At 45.5% G+C, this 26,832-nt stretch overlaps 1 protein-coding gene across 2 annotated transcripts; it reads left to right on the top strand.

The window, feature by feature from the left end:
• The first annotated feature begins 15,553 nt into the window (after positions 1 to 15,553).
• FICD (FIC domain protein adenylyltransferase) lies at positions 15,554 to 26,643 on the top strand. 2 transcript variants are annotated; one of them, XM_019649160.1, is made up of 3 exons: positions 15,554 to 15,645; positions 17,100 to 17,456; positions 22,676 to 23,791. In XM_019649160.1, the coding sequence occupies exons 2-3, from the start codon at positions 17,156 to 17,158 to the stop codon at positions 23,749 to 23,751; spliced, it is 1,377 nt and encodes a 458-aa protein (XP_019504705.1). In that variant the 5' UTR covers positions 15,554 to 15,645; positions 17,100 to 17,155; the 3' UTR covers positions 23,752 to 23,791. The 2 variants fall into 2 exon arrangements, with proteins under 2 accessions (XP_019504705.1, XP_019504706.1); XM_019649161.1 differs by lacking the exon at positions 15,554 to 15,645 and adding an exon at positions 15,697 to 16,853 and having other exon boundaries at positions 22,676 to 26,643.
• Positions 26,644 to 26,832: the final 189 nt, after the last annotated feature.

Here is a 26,832-nt window from a genome sequence, read left to right as displayed (position 1 = left end):
CCCCAATTCCCCAGCACTGTTCCCATCCCCCCAATTCCCCAATAAAAAAATCTTAAAAAAGAAAAAAAGAAGTAGCCAAAAGGTGCTTCCAGCTCACTGGGTTGGGGTCCCCCCACCTGGAACCAAAAGGGTGGGAGGATGGCTGCTGTTGAGGGCTGGAGGGGGCAGTCTTCCAACCTGAAGACACCACGTTCCTCTGCTCAAGCTAAAAATCATTGCAAGCTTTTATCAAGTGCTTCCCATGGGCCAGGAGCAAAGCACACCATGTTCTGTGAATTATCTCAGTGTTTGCCAAAGCGTGAAGGATGATTTCAGGTCCTCTGTTCATTCATTCATTCATTCATTCATTCATTCACTCATTCAACAAACATTTATTAAGCATCTATTATGGGCCAGGCACTAGGCTGGGGCTATAGCAGCAAACAACATACACAAAGATCCCTATACTTGTTAAGCTTAATTTCTGGTGAGACAAACATTTTTTAAAATACAGTTACAATGTGTACTAAGAAAAAACTTTCCACCTATGATGGCACCAACATTAGTGCCTTAGGGAAAAACTCTGTTTAAAAGTTGATTTAGAAAAAAATGTCAAGTAAATAATAAAACAGGTGAAGCATACACAGATGAGTTAAAGGTATTATTGTTAGTCCCGTTTTACAGCTAGAAAAACTGAGGAGAGATAGAGCCAATTGCCTGAAATCGCATAGCTAGGACAGAGTGGCGTTCAGATATGGTCTTCAGATCTGGTGTTTTAACCACCAGACTGAGCCAAAGTGATATATCAGGTGGCCCACTTCAGTCTAACACTTGGCTCTCTGCCACCGGTTACCAAAAATCACTTTGCACATGGTTTCTAGCCACCTCTATGAAAATCCCACCAAGAGGCTGTGCAACTTCGCCTTGCTCGTGTTTTAGGGATGAGGAAGATTCAGCCTATTTCATATCCTTCTTTAACTTTGGGGGCCAGAACCCCCATTCACACAGCAGCCTGACTTGGGCCTATGGAAATGACCAGGTTCCCGCTACAGGGAACAACCCCCCAATAACCCATAGCTAATCCCCCAGCCCCAACAGGGCCAGATCTCAACTACCATATTTGTGACCGTGTCTCTTACTGGTGTACAAGCCTGCCAGCACCCCAGCCAGGAAAGCAGCTCAGAACATTTTCATTTCCAATCCCAGGGGGCCAGCGGCCCAGAGGAGCAATAACATCTCACACGTATTGCATGCCAAGAGCTCACTCACTGCTCCCTCCCATAACCCGTGTGGTAACCACCGTGACCATTCCCATTTCACAGATGAGAAAACTGAGGCAGAGAGCACGAAGGAACTTGCCAAAGGTCACACAACAGCTGAATGGCAGGGGTGGGTTTCCAACTCCAGACAGTCTGGCCACAGGGCACTTCTGTAAAGAGCCCAATAGCAAACATTTTAGGCTTTGTGGCCTATACGGTCTCTGCTACAACTATTCAACTCCCCTCTTGTAGATTTAAGCAGCTGTAGACAATATGGAAACAAATGTAGGTATCTGTGTTCCAATAAAACTTTATTTACAAAAACAGGTGGTGGGCCAGATTTGGCCCACAGGCCATAGTTGGCCATCCCCAACTTTAAATCACTGCACGGCACTACCTTTTGTCATTTCTAAAGTGTACATCCCATCACCCTCTGGGAGTTTGTACCATAGGAAAAGCAAGCAAATGAACAATAAGTTGGTCTTGAAGTCAGGAGGCAAATCCTGCAGGGCCCTGAGATTGTGTCACCTCCTGGTTCTGTTTCTTCCTCTCTAAGATGGAAACAGTATCTGCATGGGACAGACGAGGCACACGCGCACACACATACTCTGAGAGTTATTATTATGACAATCCGGTGGGATAATGCATGCAAAGGGATTGATGAGATCATCCTTGCATAAGCGCTATTATTGTTATTATTGCTATTATTGTTATTATTACTATTATTGCTAGTGTTACTATTATTGGTGCTTCCAGCTACTCCTCCAGGAGCCACAGGCAATATTGAGCTTCCTTGTCACGAGGCTCTGTCCACGATTTCTAAGGTTGCCTCCAACCCTTCCCATCACACTGGAAACTGTCATTTGCCCTCCATTCACGGTTCCCGGAGAGCCTCTTAATTCCCTCCCTGTTGAAAGCTGTAAGGGCCAACACAACACCCCACTCCCTGCGTAATTCAATCCAGCCCCCTGAAGGAAAACGTTGAACAATTTTTCTGCAGGGCCCTGAGGTGACGTGGCAACAGCAGGGGCAACTCCAGCCATTAACTGCTCGTTTGTTCTCACCTGGAAGTTTCTCCCTGTGGATGCCTCATTTTCAGTTGGAAGAATTCTTGGGGAGGGGGGTGCAGTCAACATCCCCCCCAAAAAAAACACATCAAGAACAGTAAGGGGGAGCCACAGGGAAGACTTTTATAAACGGGAGCTTATAAGGTACAATCAGCACTAAAGCAAGGTGAGCTCTCCATACTTACAAGAATGTTCCATTCATTCATGCTGGAAATATTTGGGGGTTTGGGGGTTCATGTGTGTGCAGGCATTGTACTGGGGGCTGCACGCAAGGGCAGCCCCTTGTGAGCGCATGGCCTGAAGAAAGACAGTAGACTAATAATTTGGTACAAGAAGGATGGACGCCCAGGAAGAGGGCAGGGAGTCCTGATCACACAGCGGACGCCCTAAAATCAGGAAGAAAACACTGATATATTATGACCATTTAATCCACAGGTCCTCCCGTTTACATTTCACCAATTGTCCCAACAAAGTCCTTTTTTTTAATTTTATTTTTTTCAGTTACAGTTGACATTCAATATTATTTTATATTAGTTTCAGGAGTACAGTAAAGTCCTTTTTAATAAAAGGACACAATTCAGGATCAGTCACGCATTTAGTTGTCGCATTTCCTCAGTGTCTTCCAATATGTAATACTAGCTACTCAGTCCTTCTCTGGCTTGTGTGATCTGGACATTGTGACAAGTGCTGGCCCAATAGTTTGTACAGTTGTGCTCAATTTGGATTTGTCTGATGTTGTCTTGTAATTAAATTGAGCCATGGCACACCCAATACCAGAGACCATTAAGCCACCTACTGCCACCAACTGAGCAGTATGCTGGCCAGAATTAGCTGCTTGCTTCCAACCCTGTCTGTGCCAGTTGCACCTGTTTCTGAAATGATATCTTTTAGCTAAATACTATGTAGTAGGATAATATGTGAGGGGAAAAGAAAGTTGTTTCTATGAAAACTAAGAAAAGCATTTTGGAAAGTCCTGAGAAAATCAAGTTCCCAAATAGACATTGATGAAGAATTAGTTGTAGGGGTAGACAAGTAAAAAAGATGCAGGGGATTATAAAAATCCAGAAGGGTCCTGTACTCTGCTGTGCAGGTGTCTAAATTCTCATTACACTTAAACCAAAAGAGACAATTTTTTTATTTGTACAGGAAAGATGATATAAGACATTAATTAACCCATTATGAAGTAATTAAGCCAATATATATTAATTAGGTTAATCAATTGACCCAATATTAATTGATTAATGAACCCAATGTTAATATTGGAAAAGTAATACACAGAATACAAATTAATATACAAAATAAAAGATAAGATAAATATTCTAAGATACAACATTTTCTGTTTCTCTGCTCCAAGCGACTTTTTCAACTAACCCACCAGACAATGGGAAAATGATGTTAGGTTCCATATCATATGTCATCGGGGAAATGCAAATTAAAATAACAAAGAGATACTACTACACACCTACTAGAACAGCCAAAATCTGGAACACTGACAACAGCAAATGCCAGTGAGGATGTGAAGCAATAGGAACGCTCGTTCGTTACTAGTGGGAACAAAAAATGGTACAGACACTTTGGAAGATAGTTTGGTGGTTTCTTACAAAGCTGAACATACTCTTACCATGGGATCCAGCGATCACGCTCCTTGGTATTTACCCAAAGGAACTGAACACTTCTGTCCACACAGAAACCTGCACATGGATGTTTATAGAAGCTTCATTCATAATTGCCAAAACTTGGAAGCAACCAAGATGTCCTTCAGTAGGTGAATGGCTAAATCAACTGTGGGGTATCCACACAATGAACTGTTGTTATTCAGCAGTAAAACAAAACGAGCTATCAAGCCATGAAAAGACATGGAGGAACCTTAAACGCATATATCTAAGTGAAAGGAGCCAAACTGAAAAGGCTACATACTGTGTGATTCTAACTCTATGACATTCTGGAAAAGGCAAAACTATGGAGACAGTAAAAGAACAGTGGTTGCCATGGGTTGTGGGGGAGGTCGGGACGAATAGACACAGCACATGGGACAGTGAAAATACTCTGTATGATCTTGTCATGGTGGATACATGTCATTACACAATTGTCCAAACCCATAGAATGAACACCACCAAGCACAAACCCTGATGTAATCCATGGACTTTGGGTGACAGTAATGTGTCAGTGTGGGCTCATCCACTGTAGTAAATGTCCCACTCTGGTGGGGATGTTGATGACGGGGGAGGATGTGCCTGTGTGGGGTTAGGGAGTAGATGGGACATCTCTGTACCTACCTCTTAATTTTGCTGTGAATTTAAAACTCCTCTAAAAAAAATAAAATCTTTAAAACTAAAAAAAAAAAGATGTCAGAGATGCAAGATAGCAGAGTAGATAACACTGTGCTTGTCTCACTCCATGAACACATAAAAATTACAACTAAATTATAGAACAATCAACCTGGAGAACCATCTGAAGTCCAGCTGAACAGAAATTTTATAATTAAGGATACAAAAAAGAAGCCGCGTCAAGACTGGTAGGATTTGGCAAAGATGCGAAATGGGCTGGTCCTATACCCATGTGTGGCAATTGAAAATCAGGAGAGATACCTCAGCCACAGAGGTTCCCCATGAAGGAGAGAGGGACCCCAGCCCCCCACACTCCCCAGCCCAAATACTGGTGCCGGGAAAAGGAGTCCCCACAACTTCTGGCTGTGAAAAAAGGGTGGGGATCCCAACCATCCAGGTGGGATGGAAGGCAGGAAACCCAGACATGCTTTTAAAGGGCCCACGCAGGCACTCACCCTGGGCTCCAGCAGAGGGACAGAGACTCTGGGGGCATCAGAGACATATGGGGAGAGGCTGAGTTGTGTAACTTCAGAGCGAGGACTGGAGGGACAGTCCCCATTTTTTCTATTTGTGGCTGTCCTTCCCAGCAGCCGGCAGGCAGGTGCCATTTCCTGTGTTGAGCCCGCCCCCACAGGCCAAATCTGGATCTGATTGGCCTGTTGAGCTCTGTTGCTCCACCCTGCTGACTCACTGGCCCCTGCCTCACCTGACTTGGGTACTGCGGGAGCCTTTATCAGTGGCTGAACCTTACGGGAGCCAGCAGGTGGCAGCAGACCTCGGTGTGTCCTGGCTTTTTGCGGAGCTACCCCGGTACCGGCAGCAGCTGTCCTTGGTTCACGGTGTGGCCTCTCCCACATGCCTCCAGGTACAGCACAGGCTGTGACCAACCGTGGGTTGCTTTGTAGCTCCTACCGGGTACTACCCAGCTGGTCATAGGCAGTTGCTGATCTGGGCCTGCCCTGGAGCCCCTCCCAAGAGGCCCCAGAACCAATATACTTGAGGGTTGGCTTCAGACCACAGCAGAGCACCACACAATTAGCCCCATAAGCAGCACACACAAAGGGTGGTCTCAACAGACACTAGAGCTCTCTGGGGCAAATCCTGCTCTGTGGAGTAAGCCTTCGCACAGCAGCCCATAAGCTGTGGATGTGGTCAAACCCCACAGACAGTCAGCTGAGTGTCAGTCCCACCCACTGATGTGCCAACGGCAATCAAGACTCAACTATAACAAGAAGGCACACACAACCCACCCAAGGGACAGTCCTGGAGCACCCGGCTCAGGTGACCAGGGAGACTGTGCCACTGGGGCCCACAGGACCCTACTACATAGGCCACACAAGACGGGAAGACTTAACAGATCTACCTCATACATAGAAACAAACACAGAGAGGCAGCCAAAATGAGGAAACAAAAAAAATGCATCTCAAATGAAAGAACAGGAGAAAACTCCAGAAACAGAACTAAACAAAATGGAGGCAAGCAACCTACCAGATACAGAGTTCAAAACAATGGTTATAAGGATGCTGAAGGAACGTAGTGAGAACTTCAACAAAGAGATAGCAAGCATAAAAAAGGACACAGAAACCATAAAAAAGAACCAATCAGAAGTGAAGAATACAATAACTGAAACGAAGAATGCACTAGAAGAATCACCCAGACTACATGAAGCAGAGGATTGAATCAGCAATTTGGAAGACAAGGAGCAGAAAACACCCAATCAGAACAGCAAAAAGGAAAAAGTATCCAAAAAAATGAAGACAGTTTAAGAGACTTCTGGGACAATATCAAGCATAATAGCATTCACATCATAGGAGTGCCCAAAGGAAAAAAAAGAAAGCAAGGGATTGAGAGCCTATTTGAATAAATAATGACTGAAAACTTTCCTAACCTGGCAGAGGAAAAATAGACATACAAGCCCAGGAAGTGCAGAGAGTCCCAAACAAGATGAACCCAAATAGGCCCACACCAAGACATAATTAAAATGGCAAGAGTTAAAGACAAAGAGAGAATCTTAAAAGCAGAAAAAGAAAAGCAGTTAGTTACCTACAAGGGAGCTCCCATAAGACTGTCAGTTGATTTCTCAACAGAAACTTTGCAGGCAAGAAGGGATTGGCAGGAAATATTCAAAATGATGGAAAACAAGGAGCTACAACTAAGATTACTCTACACAGCAAGGCTGTCATTTAAAATCAAAGGGCAGATAAAGAACTTCCCAGACAAGAAAAAGCTAAAGGAATTCATCACTACCAAACCAGTATCACAAGGAATGTTAGAGCAACTTCTTTAGGGTAGAGGGGGAGGGGGAGGAGAAAAGATTTTAAAAAATATGAATAATAAAATGGCAATAACTACATATCTATCAACAATTGCTTTCAATGTAAGTGAATTAAATGCTCCAATCAAAAACATCAGAGGGCTGAATGGATAAGAAAACAAAACCCTTTCATATGCTGCCTATGAGACTCACGTCTGATTGAAAAACACACACAGACTGAAAGTAAAGGGATGGAAAAAGTTATTTCATGAAAATGGAAAATAAAAATAAAAAAGCTGGACAGCAATACTTATACCAGATAAAATAGACTAAAACAAAGGCTACAAGAGACAAAGAAGGACCCAGTAATCCCACTTCTGGGTATTTATCTGAAGAAAACCAAAATACTACTTCAAGGGGACATGTGCATCCATATGTTCATTGTAGCATTGTTTATAATGGCCAAGATGTGGAGGCAGCCTGGGTGTCTGTCGATGGAAGAATGGATAAAGAGGAGGCGGTACATATATACAATGGAATATTGCTCTGCCAGGGAAGGGAATGGGTTCTTGCCATCTGAGGCGGCATGGATGGACCTGGAGGGTATTGTGCTGAGTGGAGTGTGTCAGACAGTGAAAGACAGATGCAATGTGATTTTGCTTATATGTGGAATCTAGGAACAAAATTAACAAACAAAACAGAAACAAACTCATATTTACAGAGAAAATTTTGATGGTTGCCAGATGGGAGGGAGGTTGGGGTGGTGAATGAAAAGGGGGAAAGGATTAAGAAATACAAATTGGTTATTACAACATAGTCATGGGGATGTAGGGTATAGCATAAGGATTATGGTCAATAATATTGTAATAACTGTGTAGGGTGTCAGATGAGTACTAGATTTATTGGGGTGATAGATGGGAGAGGCATGGGGGGCAGGGTGGAAAAGGTGAGGGGATTAAAGAAGTGCAAATTGGTAGTTACAAAATAGTCATGGGGATGTAAAGTACAGCACAGGGAATATAGTCAGTAATACGGTACAATATAATACAAATATAGTGCCAGGTGGGTACTAGACTAGTCAGGGGATCACTTCTTAAATTATACAAATGTCTAACCATATGCTGTACACCTGAAGTTAATATAAAATAATATTGAATGTCAATTGTAACTGAAAATTTTAAAAGGAGGGGAAAGGTGAAGGGCAATAAAGGGTCCAAATTCCCAGATATAGATAGAATACAGAAGTCATGGGGATGTAATGTAACAGCATAGGGAATATAGTCAATAATATCGTGGTATTATGGTACGGTCAGATGGTTGCTGGACTTTTCATGGTGATCACTTTTTTAGGTATATAAATGTTGAATAACTATCGTGTGCACCTGAAACTAATATAATATTGTAGGCTAACTATATTTTAAGTAAAAGTCTTTTAAAAATGATATCAGGCTGGCCTCTCAGCTGTACACTAGGAATGTTATTCAAGCTTTAAAAAGGAAGGACGTTCTGACACATGACACCACACGGATGATCCCTGAAGACACTGTGCTTCGTGAAACAAGCCACAAACAGGCACATGCTGTGTGGCTCCGCTTAGAGTCGTCAGAATCATAGAGACAGAAAGTAGAAGGGAGGTTGCCCAGGCTGAGGGGAGGACAGAAAGGGAGGTTCCTGTTTCATGAGGACGGAGTCTCATTTTGGGAAATGAAAAGAGTTAGGGGGACGGATGGTGGCGATGGCTGAACAACACGGCGAATGCACTTAACGCCACTGACCTGTCCACTTTATAAATAAGATGGTAAATTTTATGTATGCGTATTTCACCGCAATAAAATCATAATAGTAAACTAAATAAACAAACAAGTAAAATATCCAGACTAGCAGAGGGTGAAAAGTGAGGGTGTTTCTTCATGCATCGTTGATGGCTGAAAAAGACAAAACTGACCCAGATTTATATCCTCAGCGAGTATCTTCATGAAGTAAAAGAGGTGGCTTTTAAGTGAATCCCATCAAAAGAAAAGGGGAAAAAAAAAGGTCTATAACAATGAGATGGTCTTAACACGTGTGATGTCTGGTGCCTGGCACCTGGTAAGCCCTTGCTGGTCGTGACCATAATTCTCCCACCCCAGCCTCAGAAAGAGGGGGTTGTGGAAAGCAGGTCAGCTCATGCTGGCATGACACCTGTCCGGCCACGCTCCAAAGGGGCCACTTTCCCCGCTACAGTCTCAGAGCAGCTGGGAAGGCTAAGACGGAAGAGAGAGGGCCGGGGCTGGTGGTCTTGGAGGAACTTGCTCCCGTCTTCCATCCATCTCAAGCCCACGGGCTAATTTGGCAGCTGCACTCCCAGCCAATGAATTGATCTCAGATTGGAGACACCTTTATCGGAGAAACCATGGGGAACTTTAAGGGGGCAAAGAATGAAAATGCTGACGGATGCCAGTTACCAAAGCCCACCTATTGTATGCTTGCATTTATAGGAAATGCCCAGAACAGAGAAATCTATACAGGCAGAAAATAGATTGCCAGGGGCTAAAGGGAGACAGTGGTGGAGAAACAAGGAACGGTAGCTAAAGGGTATGGTATGGAGTTTCTTTTTGGGGTGATGAAAATATTCTAAAACTGATTGTGGTGATGGTTTCACAACTCTGTACATATACTAATAACTTAACCACTGAATTGCACACTTCACATGAAGGAATTGTGCGCTATGCGAATTGTATCTCAAGGAAGCTGTTATTAACAACAACAACAAAAAGTTGCTTGGCTCTAAGCTTATATTCCAGTTCCTCTAAGAACTCCAAAGCTGCTACCGTCATTTCACGATCATTTTTTAAAGAGCATTTCCTCAGCACCTGAACAAAGTCCCTTTGATGTCCATCCAAAGCCCTCCTAGGAATTCTTATCTATTTAAAAGGGGGGAATGCTGATTAAAAGCTTGGCTTTCTTGGCTAGCCAAGCACCCATCTTAATTTCCTTGTCTGCAAGTTACCATGGCAATAGAAAGCTCCACTGAGATCTTTTGGGGCGTGTCCAAAAGGACTGCAATCTGGACCCAGGGTGAACTGCAGCCTCTCTGCACAGCAGCCCCCACGCCCTGTCTACGTCACTGATGGACGCTGCAGGAAGGGGCAGCCTGCAGTCCAGCAGAGAAGAAAAACCTGAGAAGGGGGACGATGAAGACAGTGGCTCCTCTGAGCCCGCACTCCATGCTGGCCAAGTGGCCACCCTGAGTCACCATCACCATGCAGGAAGGGTGTTAGTTACATCTTTTAGAGGCTGTGGTCTAAAACAGTATCTTGAGCACCTGAGCCAGTCTTCATGTTAACGCGACCACATTTTTAGGCAGGAGTAGGTGGCATCTCGGGCCAGTGAGAGTAACATAGCCTGAAAGCATTCATTAAACAGCTGGGGCAAAGGCAGTCGGCAACTGGGAGCCCACTGTTCTCCCAGGTAAGTCTCATACCTGCAGAAGCTCCCTGCCTCCAGGCCCTGAAGACTCAGCCACGCAAGGTCGAATGGGCCTGAAGTCTGCGCTGTCAGGCCATTAGGCAGAACTGCTGGGACCAAGCAGGGGCAGGCCCAGTTGGGTGTAGAGCAGGCAGCCTCCAACATGGCCCCCAATGACCTTCACCTCCTGGTGAATCTTAGGTAGTCCCCTCCCCCACTGTACCAAGGTTGGTCTATGTTGTGACCTATAGAGTTCAGCAGAGGTGACAGTGTGTGACTTCTGAAGCTAGGTCATAAATGACATTATGTCCTTGGCACTCACACTGTGGGAAGTGGGCTGCCATGTTGTAAGGACACTGAGGCAGCCCAACGGAGCAACCCACATGGAGTAGAACTGAAGCCCTCAGCCACCAGCCAGCACCCACCTGCCAGCCATGTGAGTGAGCCACCTTGGAAATGGGCCCTGCCAGGCCTTCAGATGACTGCAGCCCCAGCCTCGTGACCCATCATGATAGCAGTCTCAAGGGAGACCTAGAGCCAGAACTACCAGGCTAAGCTGCTCCAGGATACATAGAGTATATATGAAGTGTAAAAATATGCAGAACATTGCTACATTTTAGGAACATATAAGGATGCGTAAAAGCAAGAGGCCATGCATGGATATATAAAGCATCAAATTCAAGGTGGCAGTGGTGGTTACCTCTGGGAGGAAGAGAAGGAAATATGACAGGGGGAGGGGATGCCCTAGGACTTTGGTGCATTGGTAATTTGGCATATGGTATTTCTTAAACTGGGTGGCAGGCACACAGGTACCCATTGTGTTAGCTATGCCTTCTGGATGTCTGAAATATTTCATACTTAAAAAAAATAGAGGGCCAGCCGAGTGGCTCAGTTGGTTAAGAGCGCGAGCTCTGAGTAACAGGATTGCAGGTTCGATTCCCACATGGGCCGGTAAGCTGCACCCGAGCTGAGCTGCCCTGAGCTGCTGACGGCTGGCCCGATGGTTCAGTGGTTAGAGCGTGCGCTCTTAGTAACAAGGTTTCCGGTTCGACTCCCGCATGGGATGATGGGCTACACCAACCTGCAACTAAGATTGAACACGGCACCTTGAGCTGAGTGACCACAAGCTGCCGCGACGGGCGGTCGAATGGCGACTGGGCTTGAAGCTGAGCTAGCTGTGCCCTCCACAACTAAGATTGAAGGGCAACTTGGCTGTTCCCCTTCCCCAATTCCCCAATAAAATCTTAAATAATAAATAAATAAATGTGTATAGCAAAATATCTAGTACAGTTGTGCATGGGCACTTTTTCTTCTTGTTGTTTACTTATGCCTTCTATTATATCTATAATGATCCCATCTTGCTTTTAAGAAATACAGTAGTTGGTTATTTAACAAGAAAAAGAAAGCAGTTATGTTTCATTTTTTGAAAGAAATATCACTTCTCCACATGACTTGCTGTGAAAATAACTTACAAGTGTTTGCATGTCTGAGATCTTAATAGATGGGTGACAATCAATTCGACGCTGTATGACATGTGCATCCTGAGTCTAGAGGTGAGCCATCAGCTCAGGGACACCCACACGGGGCCCCCAACACTCTATCTCTTCGGGGTGCTTCAGAAGCTGGGACTGACCCCACTGGGTGTGCATAATAAGGATTAATAGATAGTTAGGGGGAAGGGCTCCTGGGACCTCTTCTTCTGTAGCAGCTTTAAGTTAGAAGGAGAAAAAAAATATATATCCAAGCAGGCTGGGAAATGAGGAGAACCTGGGGGTGAAGGGAGAGAAAACTGGTATGGCATGTTTTCTTTTAAATGAATTTGAGTCAGTCTGGAGCCATCCCAGTGCACTATTGCCTCAAGTTGGGGAGTTTTGTGTTTCCTAAGCTATCAAATCCAACTCTGCCTGCAAGAAGTGCTTGAATGCTGTTTCTTAAGGATACATAAGGGTTTTTTGCTTTGTTTTGTTTTGCATAATGGACACATTTCTCATGCAGCCACTTTCCAGGTTCTTTGTCAAGTGTCAAGGTAAGCTTTTAGAAAACTCCTCTGTGGGCCATGGGGAGGCAATTTCCACCGATACAGAATACTTAGGACGGAGAAAGCCAACTTTTCAATATCACTTCAGGGACCATATTTTGTGCATTTAACACAGCTGAATGCAGACAAAGTCAAGAAAGAAAATTGAGTGTGCTCTCCTGACAAATAGGGATTGAATGGAGGACGTGATGCCAGGTGAATTACTGCCCCCTGGTGTCCACAGACAGTGGTGCAATCATTTGCTGAGAGTCATGTGTGGTATTTGCTTCCTGTGTCCCCAGCCACCATCTCCTGCCCATTTTAAAAGCCTTTAAGCAGGGAACTGTAGCCGGCTGAAAGACATGCCAACTGTTTAAAAGTCTGGAGATTTTTTGCTTAAAAATCCAGGCCTGACATTTCTTTTGAAAAATTGGAAACTATCAACTTTTGGACTGTACCTCCACATAATAAATGAAGGCTAGGGCTGAGAAGCTGCCGCCCGCTTTGGACAAACTAGGCGCTCTCACACACGCCACCCTCCCCAGCTCTCCCTGTTGTCTCTTGCCCAGGCAGTTTCGCTCCCTAACGGTTCTTGTGTAGCTTCTGGATTTGCTACCATGGCCTAAACTCATTAAAGAGTTTACCCTGGAATCCCAAGAAGTAGAGATGGGATGGTGCCTTTAAAGGTAGATGGTTCCATCACCTTCTGCCTGGGAGGGGACAGAGGTCCACAAGCCCCATGGTACCCAGTGAGGGTGACCTGCTCAAGGTCACACAGCTAGTAAGTAGTGGGCTCTGCATTTGAACACACACCTGTCTGACCCCAGAGCCTCACTGTGTTCCATTCCACCAACCATCTCCCATAATTAGCTGGTTGCCTAGCAGTCCCTCCTCTGGGGAAGGTTCTTACATTACTGCCTAGGCCATCAGAAGAGAAATTCAGGGGACTCTGAGAGATCAATGTTCAAGACCTTTGGTCAAAGATAGAAACAAGAAGCCCCAGAAATAACTACCATCCTGATTTTGTTTCTTAAAAACTCCATGGTTGGGCCGGCTGAATGGTGCGTTGGTTAAGAGCTGGCTTGGGACGCCAGCTCTGAGCAGCAGGGCCCCAGTTCGGATCCCACATGGGGCCAGTGACACTGCCCTCTACAGCTAAGATGGTGAACAACAGCTCAACCTGGAGCTGGGCTGCCGTGAGTCGCCGGCGACGGCGTAGGCTGCAGCCCCTGCTACAGTGGGCTGCCATAAGCTACCATGTGTGGCTGGCAGCCAGCGTGAGCGGCCATCCAGAGGCCGGAGACCGATCTGCCTCAGCCGGGAAGAGCACAATGATAATACCAACATGCGCCAGTGAAGCAACGTCCTCCACAACTAGACTGAAGAACAAAACGACAGCAACTTGTCTGTTGCCCTTCCCCCAATTCCCCAGCACTGTTCCCACCCCCCAATTCCCCAATAAAATCTTTAAAAAAAAACCAAAACTCCATGGTTGGTCCTGATTCAGATATTTCACTTTTTTTTTTCTTTTCCTTTATTTATTTATTTATTTGTTTACTTGTTTATTTATTTATTTATTTATTTTCGTCTTCAGATATTTCTTATTCAAAGTCAAAATTTCTCAAGCACCTACCACATGCCATTCCTCATGCCAAGGGCTGGGAGTTGGGGAGAGTTGGGGCCAGTTACAAGATATAAACAGGGAGCCCAGCCAGCAAGGGGCCAAAGCTGTTTGGTCCCTCACTTCGCAATGTCCCCCATGGTGTCTTTCATGACAGCACATCTCTGGTGGCCTGGGCCTGGACACTTCCTTTTGTGCTGTGGGTCAGCGGCTTTCCTAAACTGGACTCTGACTGAGACCTACGAAATGGCAATGGGGTCTCTCCCCACTGGTTGGAGCTCTGACAATTTCTTCTGCAGATAACAAATAACAAATAAAACGGCAATGACTTGATGTCTTTTCTAGGATAGTTGCACCAGCAGATAGCTATCAAGTGTTTGTTGCCAGATGTGTGGGATCTCGCTTTGTCCTCACACAAAACCCTATGAAGAGGTACTGTCATCACATTACCCCGTCTTACAGAAACACAAACAGGGGATCAGCGAGGTTAAGTCAATGACTGAATATACTCAGTTTGCAAGTAGCAGAGCTGGGATTTGAACCCAGGACTGCGTGACTCCAATGGTGACACACACAACCACTGACTGGGAGTGGCTCCCAAGGGGAATGTGTGTCACAGAGGTGAGATCTGAAAACATCAGGCCTTCTGCAGCCAGGCAGGAGCTGAGCTGTAACACTGAATGAAGTTGGCTCACCAAAAAGAAGTGGAGCTGCCATACGGGGTCTGCCTCTATTAGGCTGCCTCACAGACTGCCGATATACAGCTGTGCTGTTTCACCATAGAGCTGCTTTCACGGAATAGCCTCCCTCCACCACAGCCCCAAATGGGGGCTCCTGTTGGCATTGAATTGAAGCCAACGACCATCAATTGACATAACATCTTAAAGCTTAGCATTTCCAGGCACGTCCTCGATGTTAAATTTCAATATTTGTGAATTAAGATGGAGGCTTCAGCTCTTGAGTCAAGAAACAATCCTCTATCGCTCTGGGCAGCCAAAAGCAGCCAGGCCCTTCTCTGGAGGATCCACATTAAAAAGTCAAGGAGGCAAAGAGAGAAGGCGAGAGAAAGGAGAAAGAACGCAACCCTGGTAACATAGGGTGGAGGATAACTAGGCTGAGGTCGGACTAACAGTGTAGAGAGGTGCAAACCATCAGCACCCTTCTTTTACACCTAAGGAAACTGAGGCTAGGAGAGATGCCCCCGGATGAAACTTGCAGAAAGGGCAGCAGCTCCAAGCGAGCAGAATTGCGAGTTTCTAGCTCCAAGCGAGAGGAACTGCGAATTCCTGGGTTTCCGTGCTCGCACCTAGCACGTCCCAAAACCACATTCCGCTTGGGGTTTTTTTGCACCCGCTACTCCCGCCTATCGCCCAGGCTCCGCCCCTCCTGTTGTTTATTGGCTGCTATGGGCACGAGACCAACGCAGAAGCCAACCAATGGGAGTGGCCCACGGCTAGCCTTTCCCGGGGAAGCCGACGCGGACGCGAGAACCCGGAAGTGCGAGAGGCGGACCAGTGAGGGAAGTCAATCCGCCAAGACGAGGACGGCGGCCCGACCAATGGCGAGTCGCCCAGGGCGGGGCCAGAAGGCGGTGGTGGAGGAGGTCCTGGGAGCCGGCCCCGCGGAGCCTGCGAATGTCGGGAAGGCGGCTTCTGGCCCTGGCAGCGGCGCGCGGTGAGGAGGGGGCGAACCCGAGGGGCTCGGAAGGAGCGAGCCGGGGAGGGTGCGGCAGGGCGGCGAGCCCTGGGCGGGGTCGGAAAGGGGCGGCTCCCCAGAGTGACCTTATCCAGTCCCCTAGCCTCTCTGGGCCTCAGTTTCCCCCTTCCTAGAGTAGAGGGGTGAGAGATTCGTTCCTACAGAAATGCACTTCTTTCTCGCCGCGCACAGCCAAATCCAGCCCCTCCGCGGTCTGTCCCTCGGGGAGCGCGTCCAGATCACCTGGACGAAACGGTGACCCACACCTTCCGTACCCCCATTAGAGAGTGTACCAAGCCATTCCTGCCAACGAGTCAGGCTACCCCATTAGACTCTCAGCCTTGAGCGGTCAGCAACCTCATCAACCACTTTTCGGTCCTGGAGGCGGAGCACCAGCTGCAGCCCTGAGCAGCTGCACAGGCCCTGGTTAGGAATAAGGTAGAGGCACTCTGAACTCTGACGGACTGGGGATGCCTGATGCCTCCGACAGCGCCCTGTGGGCCTTCTGGGAACTGACTTACCCTATCTGTGCCTTGTTTCCCTCTAAATGGAGCTGGGGTAGCTCCTTAGGTTAGTGAGAATGGAGAGAACGCATGGCTAGCACTCAGCTCAATGCCTAGCACACCACAGTTGCCCAGTAAATGCTTGTTGTTAGCATAATGGTGCTTGCATACCTGACCCCTCCATTGCCAGCCCCAAGCACATGCCTGCTGTCACAGAGGACAGGGGGTCACCCACTCTGGCCCACACCCTGATTTCTGAGATGCTCCGACTGCCCAAACTCTAGGCAGCATTGTGGCTAATACAAGGGTGAGGGCATAAAGAGGTGGCCACCCATGTGGCAATAAATCAGGCCACCCAACAGTTGTGTTTGTTAAAGGATGGGCCTCTGAACTGCCTTAGCCAGGTGGGTATGTGTGTATGTTATTTGTGTCCCAGACACCCAGTGTTTTGAGTCATAAGCCACAGACTTTGTGGTGAAAGGGGGGATATTTTAGAGCTATGGGGCCCTGAATTGAAGTTCTAAGGCTGTCACCTGTTCACTGGGTGACTTCAGCCAAGGGACTTCACCTCTCTGAGCTTGTATCTTCATCTGGAGAGTGGGGTGAGGATAGCGCCAGCTCCTGAAGACTGCAGGAGATAGGATGCGAAGGTCCCTTAGGACATAGCACATGGCCTGGCACACAGTAAGTACTTAATAAATGTTGGGCAGCAGTGGCATTACCTTTCAGAGTTACACCACCCTGGAAGAAGGTGGCACGTTCTTCCAGGCTGACCCCTCCCCATTTGTATTCACTCCTTGCTTGCCCCCACCACCTGGTCATAGTGAGTTAATAGGCGTGAGGGTCTCCAGGCTCTAGCTGGAGTCAGAAACACATCCTCTGCGTACCAGTTCCCCTGCCTCACCGCCTACAACTCTTGGTTCCTTGCAGATCCAGCTCTCTTTCCGACGACTGGATATGTGCAAGGGGCCCACCCCTGAGTCCAGATGACACTCATGCCGATGGCTTCAGTGATGGCAGTGACTGAACCAAAATGGGTCTCAGTCTGGGGTCGCTTCCTGTGGGTGATGCTGCTGAGCATGGTGCTGGGGTCCCTGGTGGCCCTGCTGCTGCCACTGGGGGCCGTGGAGGAGCAGTGTTTGGCCTGGCTCAAAGGCTTCTACCTGCTCAGGAGCAAGTTGGACAGGACGCAGTACGCCATCACCAAGTGCACTCGCCCATCCACGGAGCTCAGTGTCACCTCCAAGGACGCAGCACTGCTGGTGGTCAAGACCAAGGCCTCTCCGGGTAAGACAGAGAGTAGCGGTCTCCTCGGTGCTTTTTTTGGGGGGTGGGTTCGGGGGGGGGGGAGATTATGCCACCACCTTTATCTATCTGTTCATGATTTGTGTTATTTACACTTTTTAAATTTATTGGAGTAACATTACGTCGTTTATAACATTATATATATTTTACGTATATAACTTGATAATACAACATCTGTGTACTCTATTGTATGCTCACCACCCAAAGTCTAGTCTCCTTCTGTCACCATATATTTGACCCCCTTTACCCTTTGTCCTTCCCCCGCCCCCTTCCTCTCTGGTAATCACCATTCTGTTGTTTGTATCTATGTGCTTGTTTTTTGTTTTGTTTGTTGCTTTTTGTTTCATATCAAACATGCGTGAAATCGTACAGTTCTTGTCCTTTAACATCAGACTTATTTCATTTAGCATGATACTCTCAAGATCCATCCATGTTGTTGCAAATGGCAATATTTCACCTTTTTAATGACAAAGTAATATCCCATTGTATATAAGTACCACATCTTCTTTATCCAGTCTGTTGAAGGACACTTAGGTTGTTTACATGTCTTGGCTATTGTAAATGATGTTACAGTGAACATAGAGGTACATATACAGAGGGTACCAAAAAAAAAATGTATACAAAGATCTGACAGTTAAGCTCCAGAACTTGTTGCAACAATGTTGCTAGCCTTTTTTGATATCAGAGGGATTATTCACTATGAATTTGTACCAACTGGACAGCTAACCAAGTTGACTATTTGGAAGTCCTGAAAAGGCTGTGTGAAAAAGTTAGATGACCTGAACTTTTTGCCAGCAATTCATGGCTCTTGCATGATGACAAAACACCAGGTCACATGGCACAGTCTGTGAGAGAGTTTTTAGCCAGTAAACAAATAACTGTATTGGAACATCCTCCCTACTCACCTGATCTGGCCCCCAATGACTTCTTTCTTTACCCAAAGATAAAGGAGACTGTTGAAAGGAAGACATTTTGATGACATTCAGGACATCAACGGTAATATGATGACAGCTCTGATGGCCATTCCAGAAAGAATTCCAAAATTGCTTTGAAGGGTGAACTAGGCACTGGCGTCAGTGCATAGCTTCCCAAGGGGAGTACTTCGAAGGTGACTGTAGTGATATTCAGCAATGAGATGTGTAGCCCTTTTTCTAGGGTGAGTTCGTGAACTTAATTGTCCAACCTCATACACATTTTAAGAAAGGAAAAAACTGTATTAAAATTGTAATAATATATACTGATAAAAGATAAATACAAGTCATGTGTATACATTTTTTTGGCACCCCTGGTATCTGTATGAATAGATGTTTTCAAATTTTTCTGGTAGATACTTAGAAGAAAGGTTGCTGGGTCCTATGGTAGCTCTAGTCTTCATTTTTTGAGGAACCTCCATACTGTTTTCCATAGTGGCTGCACCAATTTACATCCCTACCAGCAGAATGCAAGGATTCCCTCTTCTCCACATCCTCACCAACCCTTATTTCTTATTGATACTACCCATTCTAACAGGCGTGAGCTGGTATCTCATCGAGGTTTTGATTTGCATTTTCCTTATAACTAATGATGTTGAGCAGCTTTTCAAATATCTTTTGTCCATCTGTATGTCATCCTTGGAAATTTTTCTATTCAGGTCCTCTGCCCATTTTTTAATTGGATTATTTATTTTTTACTTGTTGAGTTGTATGAGTTCTTTATATAGTTTGGATATTGGTCTCTTATCAGAGGTATCATTTGCAAATATCTTCTCCCATTCAGTTAGTTGCCTTTTTGTTTTGTTGATAGTCTCTTGCCGTGTAGCAGCCTTTTGTTTTGATGGCTCACATTCATTTTTGCTTTTACTTCGCCTTTGGGGTCAAGTTCACAAAAACCTCTCTAAGACCAAGGTAAAAAAGTTTAGTGCCCATGTTTTCTTCTATGTATTTTATAGGTTCAGGTCTCATATTCAAGTCTTTCATCCATTTGGAGTTAATATTTGTGTGTGGTGTGAGCAGTCTAGTTTCATTCTTTTACATGTGGTTTTCCAGTTTTCCCAACACCATTTATTGAAGAGTCTTTCCTTTCTCCATTGTGTTTTTGGCTTCTTTCTTGAGAATTAGTTGCCTATATATGTGTGGGTTTATTTCTGGGCTCTCAATTCTGTTGTATTAGTCTGTGTGTTTTTCTGCCAATACCATACTGTTTTGATTACTGTAGCTCTGTAGTCTAGTTTGAAGTCAGGGAGTGTGGTGCCTCTGGGTTGTTGTTTTTTCTCCAGATTGCTTTGGCTATTCAGGACCTTTTGTCGTTTCATACAAATTTGAGGATTTTTTGTTGTTGTTCTGTTTCTGTGAAAAATGCCATTAGGATTTTGATAGGAATTACATTAAATCTGTATATTGCTTTAGGTAATATGGGCATTTTAACCATGTTGATTCTTCCAATCCATGAACATGGAATATCTTTCTATTTCTTTATGTCTTCAATTTCTTTAAACAATGTCTTGTAGTTTTCAGTGTATAGGTTCCTTAACATCATTTGTTGAAGTTTATTCCTAGGTATTTTATCCTTTTTGTTACAATTGTTTTCTGCAACTTTACTATATTTGTTTAAGTTTTTTTGGTGGAGTCTTTATGGTTTTCTATACATAGAAGCATGTCATCTGCAAATAGTGAGTTTTACTTCTTCATCCCCAATTTGGATGCCTTGTCTTTTTTTCATCTAATTGCTCTAAGACTTCCAGTATTATGTTGAATAACAATGGCAAGAACGGGCATCTTTGTCTTGTTCCTGATCTTACAGGAAAAGTTTTCCATTTTCACCAGAGTATATTAGCTGAAAATTTGTCATATATGGCCTTTTATTGTGTTGAGATGCTTTCCTTCTAGACCCATTTTATTGAATGTTTTAATCATAAGTGGATGTTGTAATTTGTCAAATGCTTTTTCTGCATCTATCGATATAATCACGATTTTTATCTTTTATTTTAATGTGTGTATCACATTGACTTGTGTTAAACCATCCTTGCATCCCTGGAATGAACCCCACTTGATGTGATGCTATATTACCCTTTTAATGCATTATTGTATTCAGTTTGCTAGTATCTTGTTTAGAATTGTTGCATCTATATTCATCAGAGATATTGGCCTATAATTTTCTTTGTGCTATCCTTGCCTGTTTTTTGGTATCAGGGTAATGCTAGCCTCGTAAAATGAGTTAGCAAGTATTCGCTCCTCTTCAGTATTTTGGAAGAGGTTGAGGATTGGTATTACATCTTCTTTGAATATTCAGTAGAATTTACCAGTGAAGCCATCTAGTCCTGGAATTTTCATTTTATGGGAGGTTATTGATTACTGTTTCAATTCCCTTACTCGTGATGGGTCTTTTTAGGTTTTCCAATTTTTCGTGATTCAGCCTAGGAAGGTTGTATATTTCTAAGAATTTGTCCATTTCTCCTAGATTATTGAATCTGGTGGCATATAGCTTTTCATAACGTTCTTGTGTAATACTTTGTATTTTTGTGGTGTCCATTTTAACTTCGCATCTTTCATTTCTGATTTTGAGTCTTTGCTCTTTTTTCTTTAGTAAGTGTGGGCTGAGGTTGGTCAATTTTGTCTCTTTTCAAAGAAACAGCTCTTTGATTCACTATTTTTTTTCTATTTTTGTTCTCTCTTTCATTTATTTGCACTGATTTTTATTATTTCCTTTCTATTGACTTTGAGGTTCATTTCTTCTTTTTCTAGTTAAGGTGTGATGTTAGATTGTTTGAGATTTTTCTTGTTTCTTGAGGTAGGCCCATAATGCTATAAACTTCCCTCATAGTTGCATTTTTGCTGCATCCCAAAAATTTTGGTATGTTTTTTTTTCATCTCCCACCTTTCTTTACCCAGGCTCTGCCCGGGTGTTTGAGGAAGCAAGTTCATGATCTCATGGCTCCGCCCACCCCGCACCATCACCAGCAGAGGCAGTCAGAACTGCTGTGTTGTTTAAGACTTCCCAGCCACCTCTACCTGGCTTTTCCTTGATGGGGATCTGGGAAGAGAGACGCCTTTTCCCAGAGAGAATGCTCTGCCCCTCTTACAATCCAGGCTGTAGTGTGAAGGCTGCAGCCCGGCTTCTCCACTGCTCCCAGTGGACACTAACCCTTATCTGTGGCCACCATCCCTATCCTTACCCAATCCTGACTCCCCTACTCGTTCCTGTATACCCACCTTTGGATGTTCCAGTGCGTGGATCTTTCAGGTGTGGTTGTATGTTGAGCAGGGAATCCTTTGTTGAGTTCTAGTTGTCTGACTTGTAAATTTAAGGGGAGAAACGATGGAGTCTTCTCACTCTGCCATGATGATGACGTCACTCTCAACACTTGTTAATGCGATAGATACTTAGTGTCCTTAGAGTGTCCTGTATGCAGGGCACAGGGTATTAGTGAAGAAATCAGCCCTGATCTCCCAGCCTAGACAAGCTGACAGGTGACAGATACAGTGCCACCAGTGTAGTGATGGGGAAGCAAAGAAAGGGGGCCACAGGAATGCTCCCTGGGAGGGGATGCCTAAGCTGATCCCCAAGTGTAAGCGGGAGTGACCCAAGGGAACAGGTATGAGGGGACAGTGCTCCAGGCAGAGACTAAAGGGTAAGGGAGTCTGGGGCACTTGAACTAAAATAAAAGCTGATTACGTGTGGCTGACACTGACTCGGTGAGGGGCTGGTGGAGGGAAGACTGGATGTCGAGCAGGGTCCAGCTGAGAACCAACAGGTTAAAAGAATTAAAGGGTCCAGGGATGGGGAGGCCTCAGGGGCTGGTACCAGTAGGGAACTGTTCATAGCCTGACCTACAGGGGCAGGGCAGGCACCATCAGGATGGATCACGAGAACAGCCAAGAGCCAGAGAAGATGCAGGGAGGGCCGTGTGAGGGGCGCTGGTGGCCCCTGAGGACCACAGCCACTCACCAGGGCAGTCGAAGGCAGAGCGTCAGGTGATGCCTCCCAGGGTACAGAGAATGGCTTTGGGGACAAGTGGACAATGAACAGCCGAGTGCCCCGTGGGGCTGTGGGGAACATCCATGCGTGTCGTGGTAGGGGGCACACTGAAGAACATGAAAGAATGGCAGGAATGAGCGCCCCCAGGGCCATGGCTCCCCCTGGGGGCCCAGCAGTTGACAGCTCACCTGAATGTCCTTCGCCACTCCTTGTTCGCCCTGACAGTGCTTCTTTTGGCTCTTTTCCAGCTGGTAAGTTGGAAGCCAGAGCGGCTTTGAACCAAGCCCTGGAAATGAAACGCCAGGGCAAGCGGGAGAAAGCCCACAAGCTCTTCCTGCACGCCCTCAGAATGGATCCGGACTTTGTGGACGCACTCAACGAGTTCGGCATCTTCTCCGAAGAAGAGAAGGACATCATCCAGGCAGATTACTTGTACACCAGAGCGCTGACCATCTCGCCCCACCATGAGAAGGCGCTGATCAACCGGGACCGAACGCTGCCGCTGGTGGAGGAGATCGACCAGAGATACTTCAGCATCATCGACGGCAAGGTGAAGAAGGTCATGTCCATCCCCAAGGGCAGCTCTGCGCTGCGCAGGGTCATGGAAGAAACGTACTACCATCACATCTACCACACGGTGGCGATCGAGGGCAACACCCTCACCCTCTCGGAAATCAGGCACATCCTGGAGACCCGCTATGCCGTGCCAGGGAAAAGCCTGGAGGAGCAGAACGAGGTCATTGGCATGCACGCAGCAATGAAGTACGTCAACACGACGCTGGTTTCCCGCATCGGGTCTGTCACCATCAGCGACGTGCTGGAGATCCATCGGCGGGTGCTGGGCTATGTGGATCCGGTGGAAGCCGGCAGGTTTCGGACGACACAGGTCCTCGTGGGACACCACGTCCCACCCCATCCTCAAGATGTGGAAAAGCAGATGCAGGAGTTCATACAGTGGCTCAACTCCGAGGATGCCATGAACCTGCACCCAGTTGAGTTTGCAGCCTTGGCCCATTATAAACTCGTTTACATCCATCCCTTCATTGACGGCAATGGAAGGACCTCGCGCCTGCTGATGAACCTCATCCTGATGCAGGCAGGCTACCCGCCCATCACCATCCGCAAGGAGCAGAGGTCAGAGTACTACCACGTACTGGAGGTCGCCAACGAAGGGGATGTGAGGCCATTCATTCGCTTCATCGCCAAGTGTACGGAGACCACCCTGGACACCCTGCTCTTCGCCACAACGGAGTACCCGGTGGCACTGCCAGAGGCCAAACCCAACCACTCTGGGTTGAAGGAGACGCTGCCTGTGAAACCTTAACCTTCTAAAGCCATCCTTAGTGACAGGATGTCCGGGAGGAGAAAAAGAATCAAAGAAACTGAACATTTCTAAAAACCTTGTCATCTCCCATAGCAAAAGGAGCTAGATAAGGAACTTAAATATTCTTTACCTCCAAATGTTTTTTAGTTAAAGAAGAAAAACTAAATTATTAAGCCTTGTCTCTAAGATAACTTATAATTCAGCCAAGTTATTTATTTTGTTCTTTTGAGCTAGTAAATGTTGTGTGTTGTCTGCTGTCCGTGCTGATGGCCCGTTCTCATGGTGGTCCCAGCAGGCTTTGGGGGCACCAGTGCTTCTGGCGTGACCAGAATAGTTTCTGGAGCAGAATTTGCACTAAGGTGGGGAGAGGCCAAGTGCTGTGGGACGAGGTCCAGAGCCACAGGACTAACTCCTCCAAGTCTTTCTCTGAAACTGGCTGAAAGGTTCTGACTCTACCTGGGAGGTTGGCACTCCTGGGGAGAACCTGGTCCCAGTTTTGAGAAATGGCTGAATGCTTGCTTTCTTAGAGGTTTTTGCTCCCCTACAAAGAGATTAGTGTTGTAACTAATTCTTACTGGTAGAGCAAACTTCTGAGATGTGAAATAAAATGAATGTTGACAACAGTTCTAGTTCAATCCCTTGTTTATTTCAAGGAAGAGTCTTTGAGCCACAGTTAGTTTGCAAACTCTAGTGTCAGAGGCTATTTTTCCATATCAAGACTATTTTTCTAATTAAGACTAGGGGAATGGCCAGTCTAGCTTTTTCTATCGCTGTTTCTCTCACTTCATTTGCAGCAACTCAGACCAGATGTTTTAGTCTAAAAGTTCTCTGGAGTTTCACTGAACAAACGAATCATGCTGCAAATGAGGTAGGTATTGTGCAAGTGGGTAACTCTGCCCTCACCCCCATTCTGAGTTTAACGTCTTCTATAGGTAGATGTTAAGGAGCAGAGCTGAGAAAACAGATGCCATATCAACACCAGATAAGCACTTTTGATATGAATTAGGGCACCAGTTTCTACTGAACCCCAAAACCCTTTGACTACAGCCAAAACATGCCCCTTTTGTCATGCAGTTTTATCCTCTTACTGACCTGACCCCCATGTCCCACAGCCAGTGTACTCTCCAGCGTCCCCTCGGGGAAGCAGAATAGATTGCCTTGGAGTGGCCTTATTTTTTCAAGCATCTTAGAAAATTTGGAATACAGCCAAATTGTCAGTATGGAAATAGAAAAAAACCTCTTCCAATTATACATGGCACAGGTGCCAATATGACTGCTGCTATTTAGTCAGAATTGTCAAAAATCTTTGTATTCCCCTTCAGGGACAGAGCCCGTGATGTCCAACACTGGACAGACAGCACTTTGTCAGTGTCTGAATGGTGGTGAATATGTACAGTGTTGTCTCTGATTTGAGAATTTAGATCCTGAGAGTAATGAGGTCACTATTATGTAGCAAGTGTTTATACAGTTATATAATTGTAGAATAAGCACCCTGAGAGTGGTTTTCTGAAAGATTAAGGAAATTAAGTGTAAAGGTGTATGAAATGGCCCCAAGTGATAGTTATTCAAAGCTTTATAAAAAATATTTTCCTATTTGTATGCTGCCACGAAGTATTTCTTAAACCCTAACTCTTCTTGAGTCTTGGTTTTAATAATAGGCACACCAAGGAAGCCTGATAGAAGTGCTTGCTTTGTACTATAGAAATCTGCACTTTAGCTGTATATGTGAAGGATATTATTTTAATGAATAACTGACTCTAATAAAGTATTTTATTATATTAAATAAATGCCTCAGACTTTGCTGTCTTAGTCACGAGATGGTCCCATTTGTCAGAAGGATGCAGAAGGGGTTTTTTTCCAGGACCTCAGCCGTACTCTATATTGTTCTGGCAGTAAAACCGATCCAAGACAGGAATTTCAATAGGAAAAGAAGACAGCTGGTTGGGTAAGCGGCCTACTTAGGTTGACAGGGATGGACCACTGACCTTTCACTAGGACTGAAGTTACTGAAATGGTTTTTCATGTTTGTTTACTATGAGTTCATGATTTCTGGGGAAAACACATAAACCCAGTCGTACATTCCTGAAAATCCATTTCTAGAACAGTCAATACCCCGAACCTAAACCGCGTCCTGCTTAAGTCTGAAAAGGTTCACCTCTGGGACAAGTCTGTGGTAACATTTGAGACTGAAGTGAGGTCAGAGGGCTGGCCAACAAGAGAACAAAACAGTGAAATGTGCAGCAGCAAAGAGGAAAACCACCCAAACCTGGATCGCTAAGGAAATATTCACTGCTCTTCAGTGTGGGTCTCCACCCGTCCCCAGGCCTCACCCACCAAACAGGGTTCCTCAGGGAAGTGAGTGGCCAGTCAGAGAACAGCGCAGACGGAAGCAGGACTACCACACAGCTGCTTCTGACTGCTTGTGAGGCGAGAAATAGTCACTGTTTGAATTTAATTCAGATTACTCCTAACAAAAAATGTTTCTGTGCAAAAAAGAGGAAGACAAGGTAGAGGGGGACCTACAGAGTAGAAGACCAGTCATTACTTATGGGGGGGAACTGACATTTATGAAACAACAGGAGATTGGAATTTTGCTGGATAGTTGAGGACATGAAGGTATTGCTAACGTTTCTAGGAATTGTGATAAAATTATGGCCTTTATGTCTTAAAGACACATGCTACAATATTACTGGGTGAGTGCTATGATGTCTGGGGTATCCCTCAACATAATATGGGAGAGAGGAAGGAGGCAGCGGTAGAGATGAAGGAAGAAGGGCTATGAGGTGAGAAATGCTGACATTCAATGGTAACTACATAAGTTTATCTCACTATTCTTTCCTTTAAAAATTTTTCCACAGGGGGCGGCAGGTTAGCTCAGGTGGTTAGAGCGCAGTGCTCATAACACCAAGGTTGCCATTTTGATCCCCGCATGGGCCACGGAGCTGCGCCCTCCACAACTAGACTGAAGACAACTACTTGACTTGGAGCTGACGGGTCCTGGAAAACACACTGTTCCCCAATAAAATTTCACACACACACAAAAAAGTTTCCATTAAAAGTTCAAGTTAAGAAATGTAGTGA

The sequence above is a fragment of the Hipposideros armiger genome, unplaced genomic scaffold (genome assembly GCF_001890085.2).
Source record: "Hipposideros armiger isolate ML-2016 unplaced genomic scaffold, ASM189008v1 scaffold_129, whole genome shotgun sequence".
Taxonomy (NCBI): domain Eukaryota; kingdom Metazoa; phylum Chordata; class Mammalia; order Chiroptera; family Hipposideridae; genus Hipposideros; species Hipposideros armiger.
Note: the sequence above shows the minus strand (reverse complement) of the source record. Positions and strands in the feature narration are given on the sequence as shown.

Coding starts and splice junctions, on each gene's coding strand:
- FICD (XM_019649161.1), top strand. CDS start 17,156: ATGACACTCATGCCGATGGCTTCAGTGATGGCAGTGACTGAACCAAAA. Junction 17,457..22,675: donor CAAGACCAAGGCCTCTCCGG/GTAAGACAGAGA, acceptor GCTCTTTTCCAG/CTGGTAAGTTGGAAGCCAGA.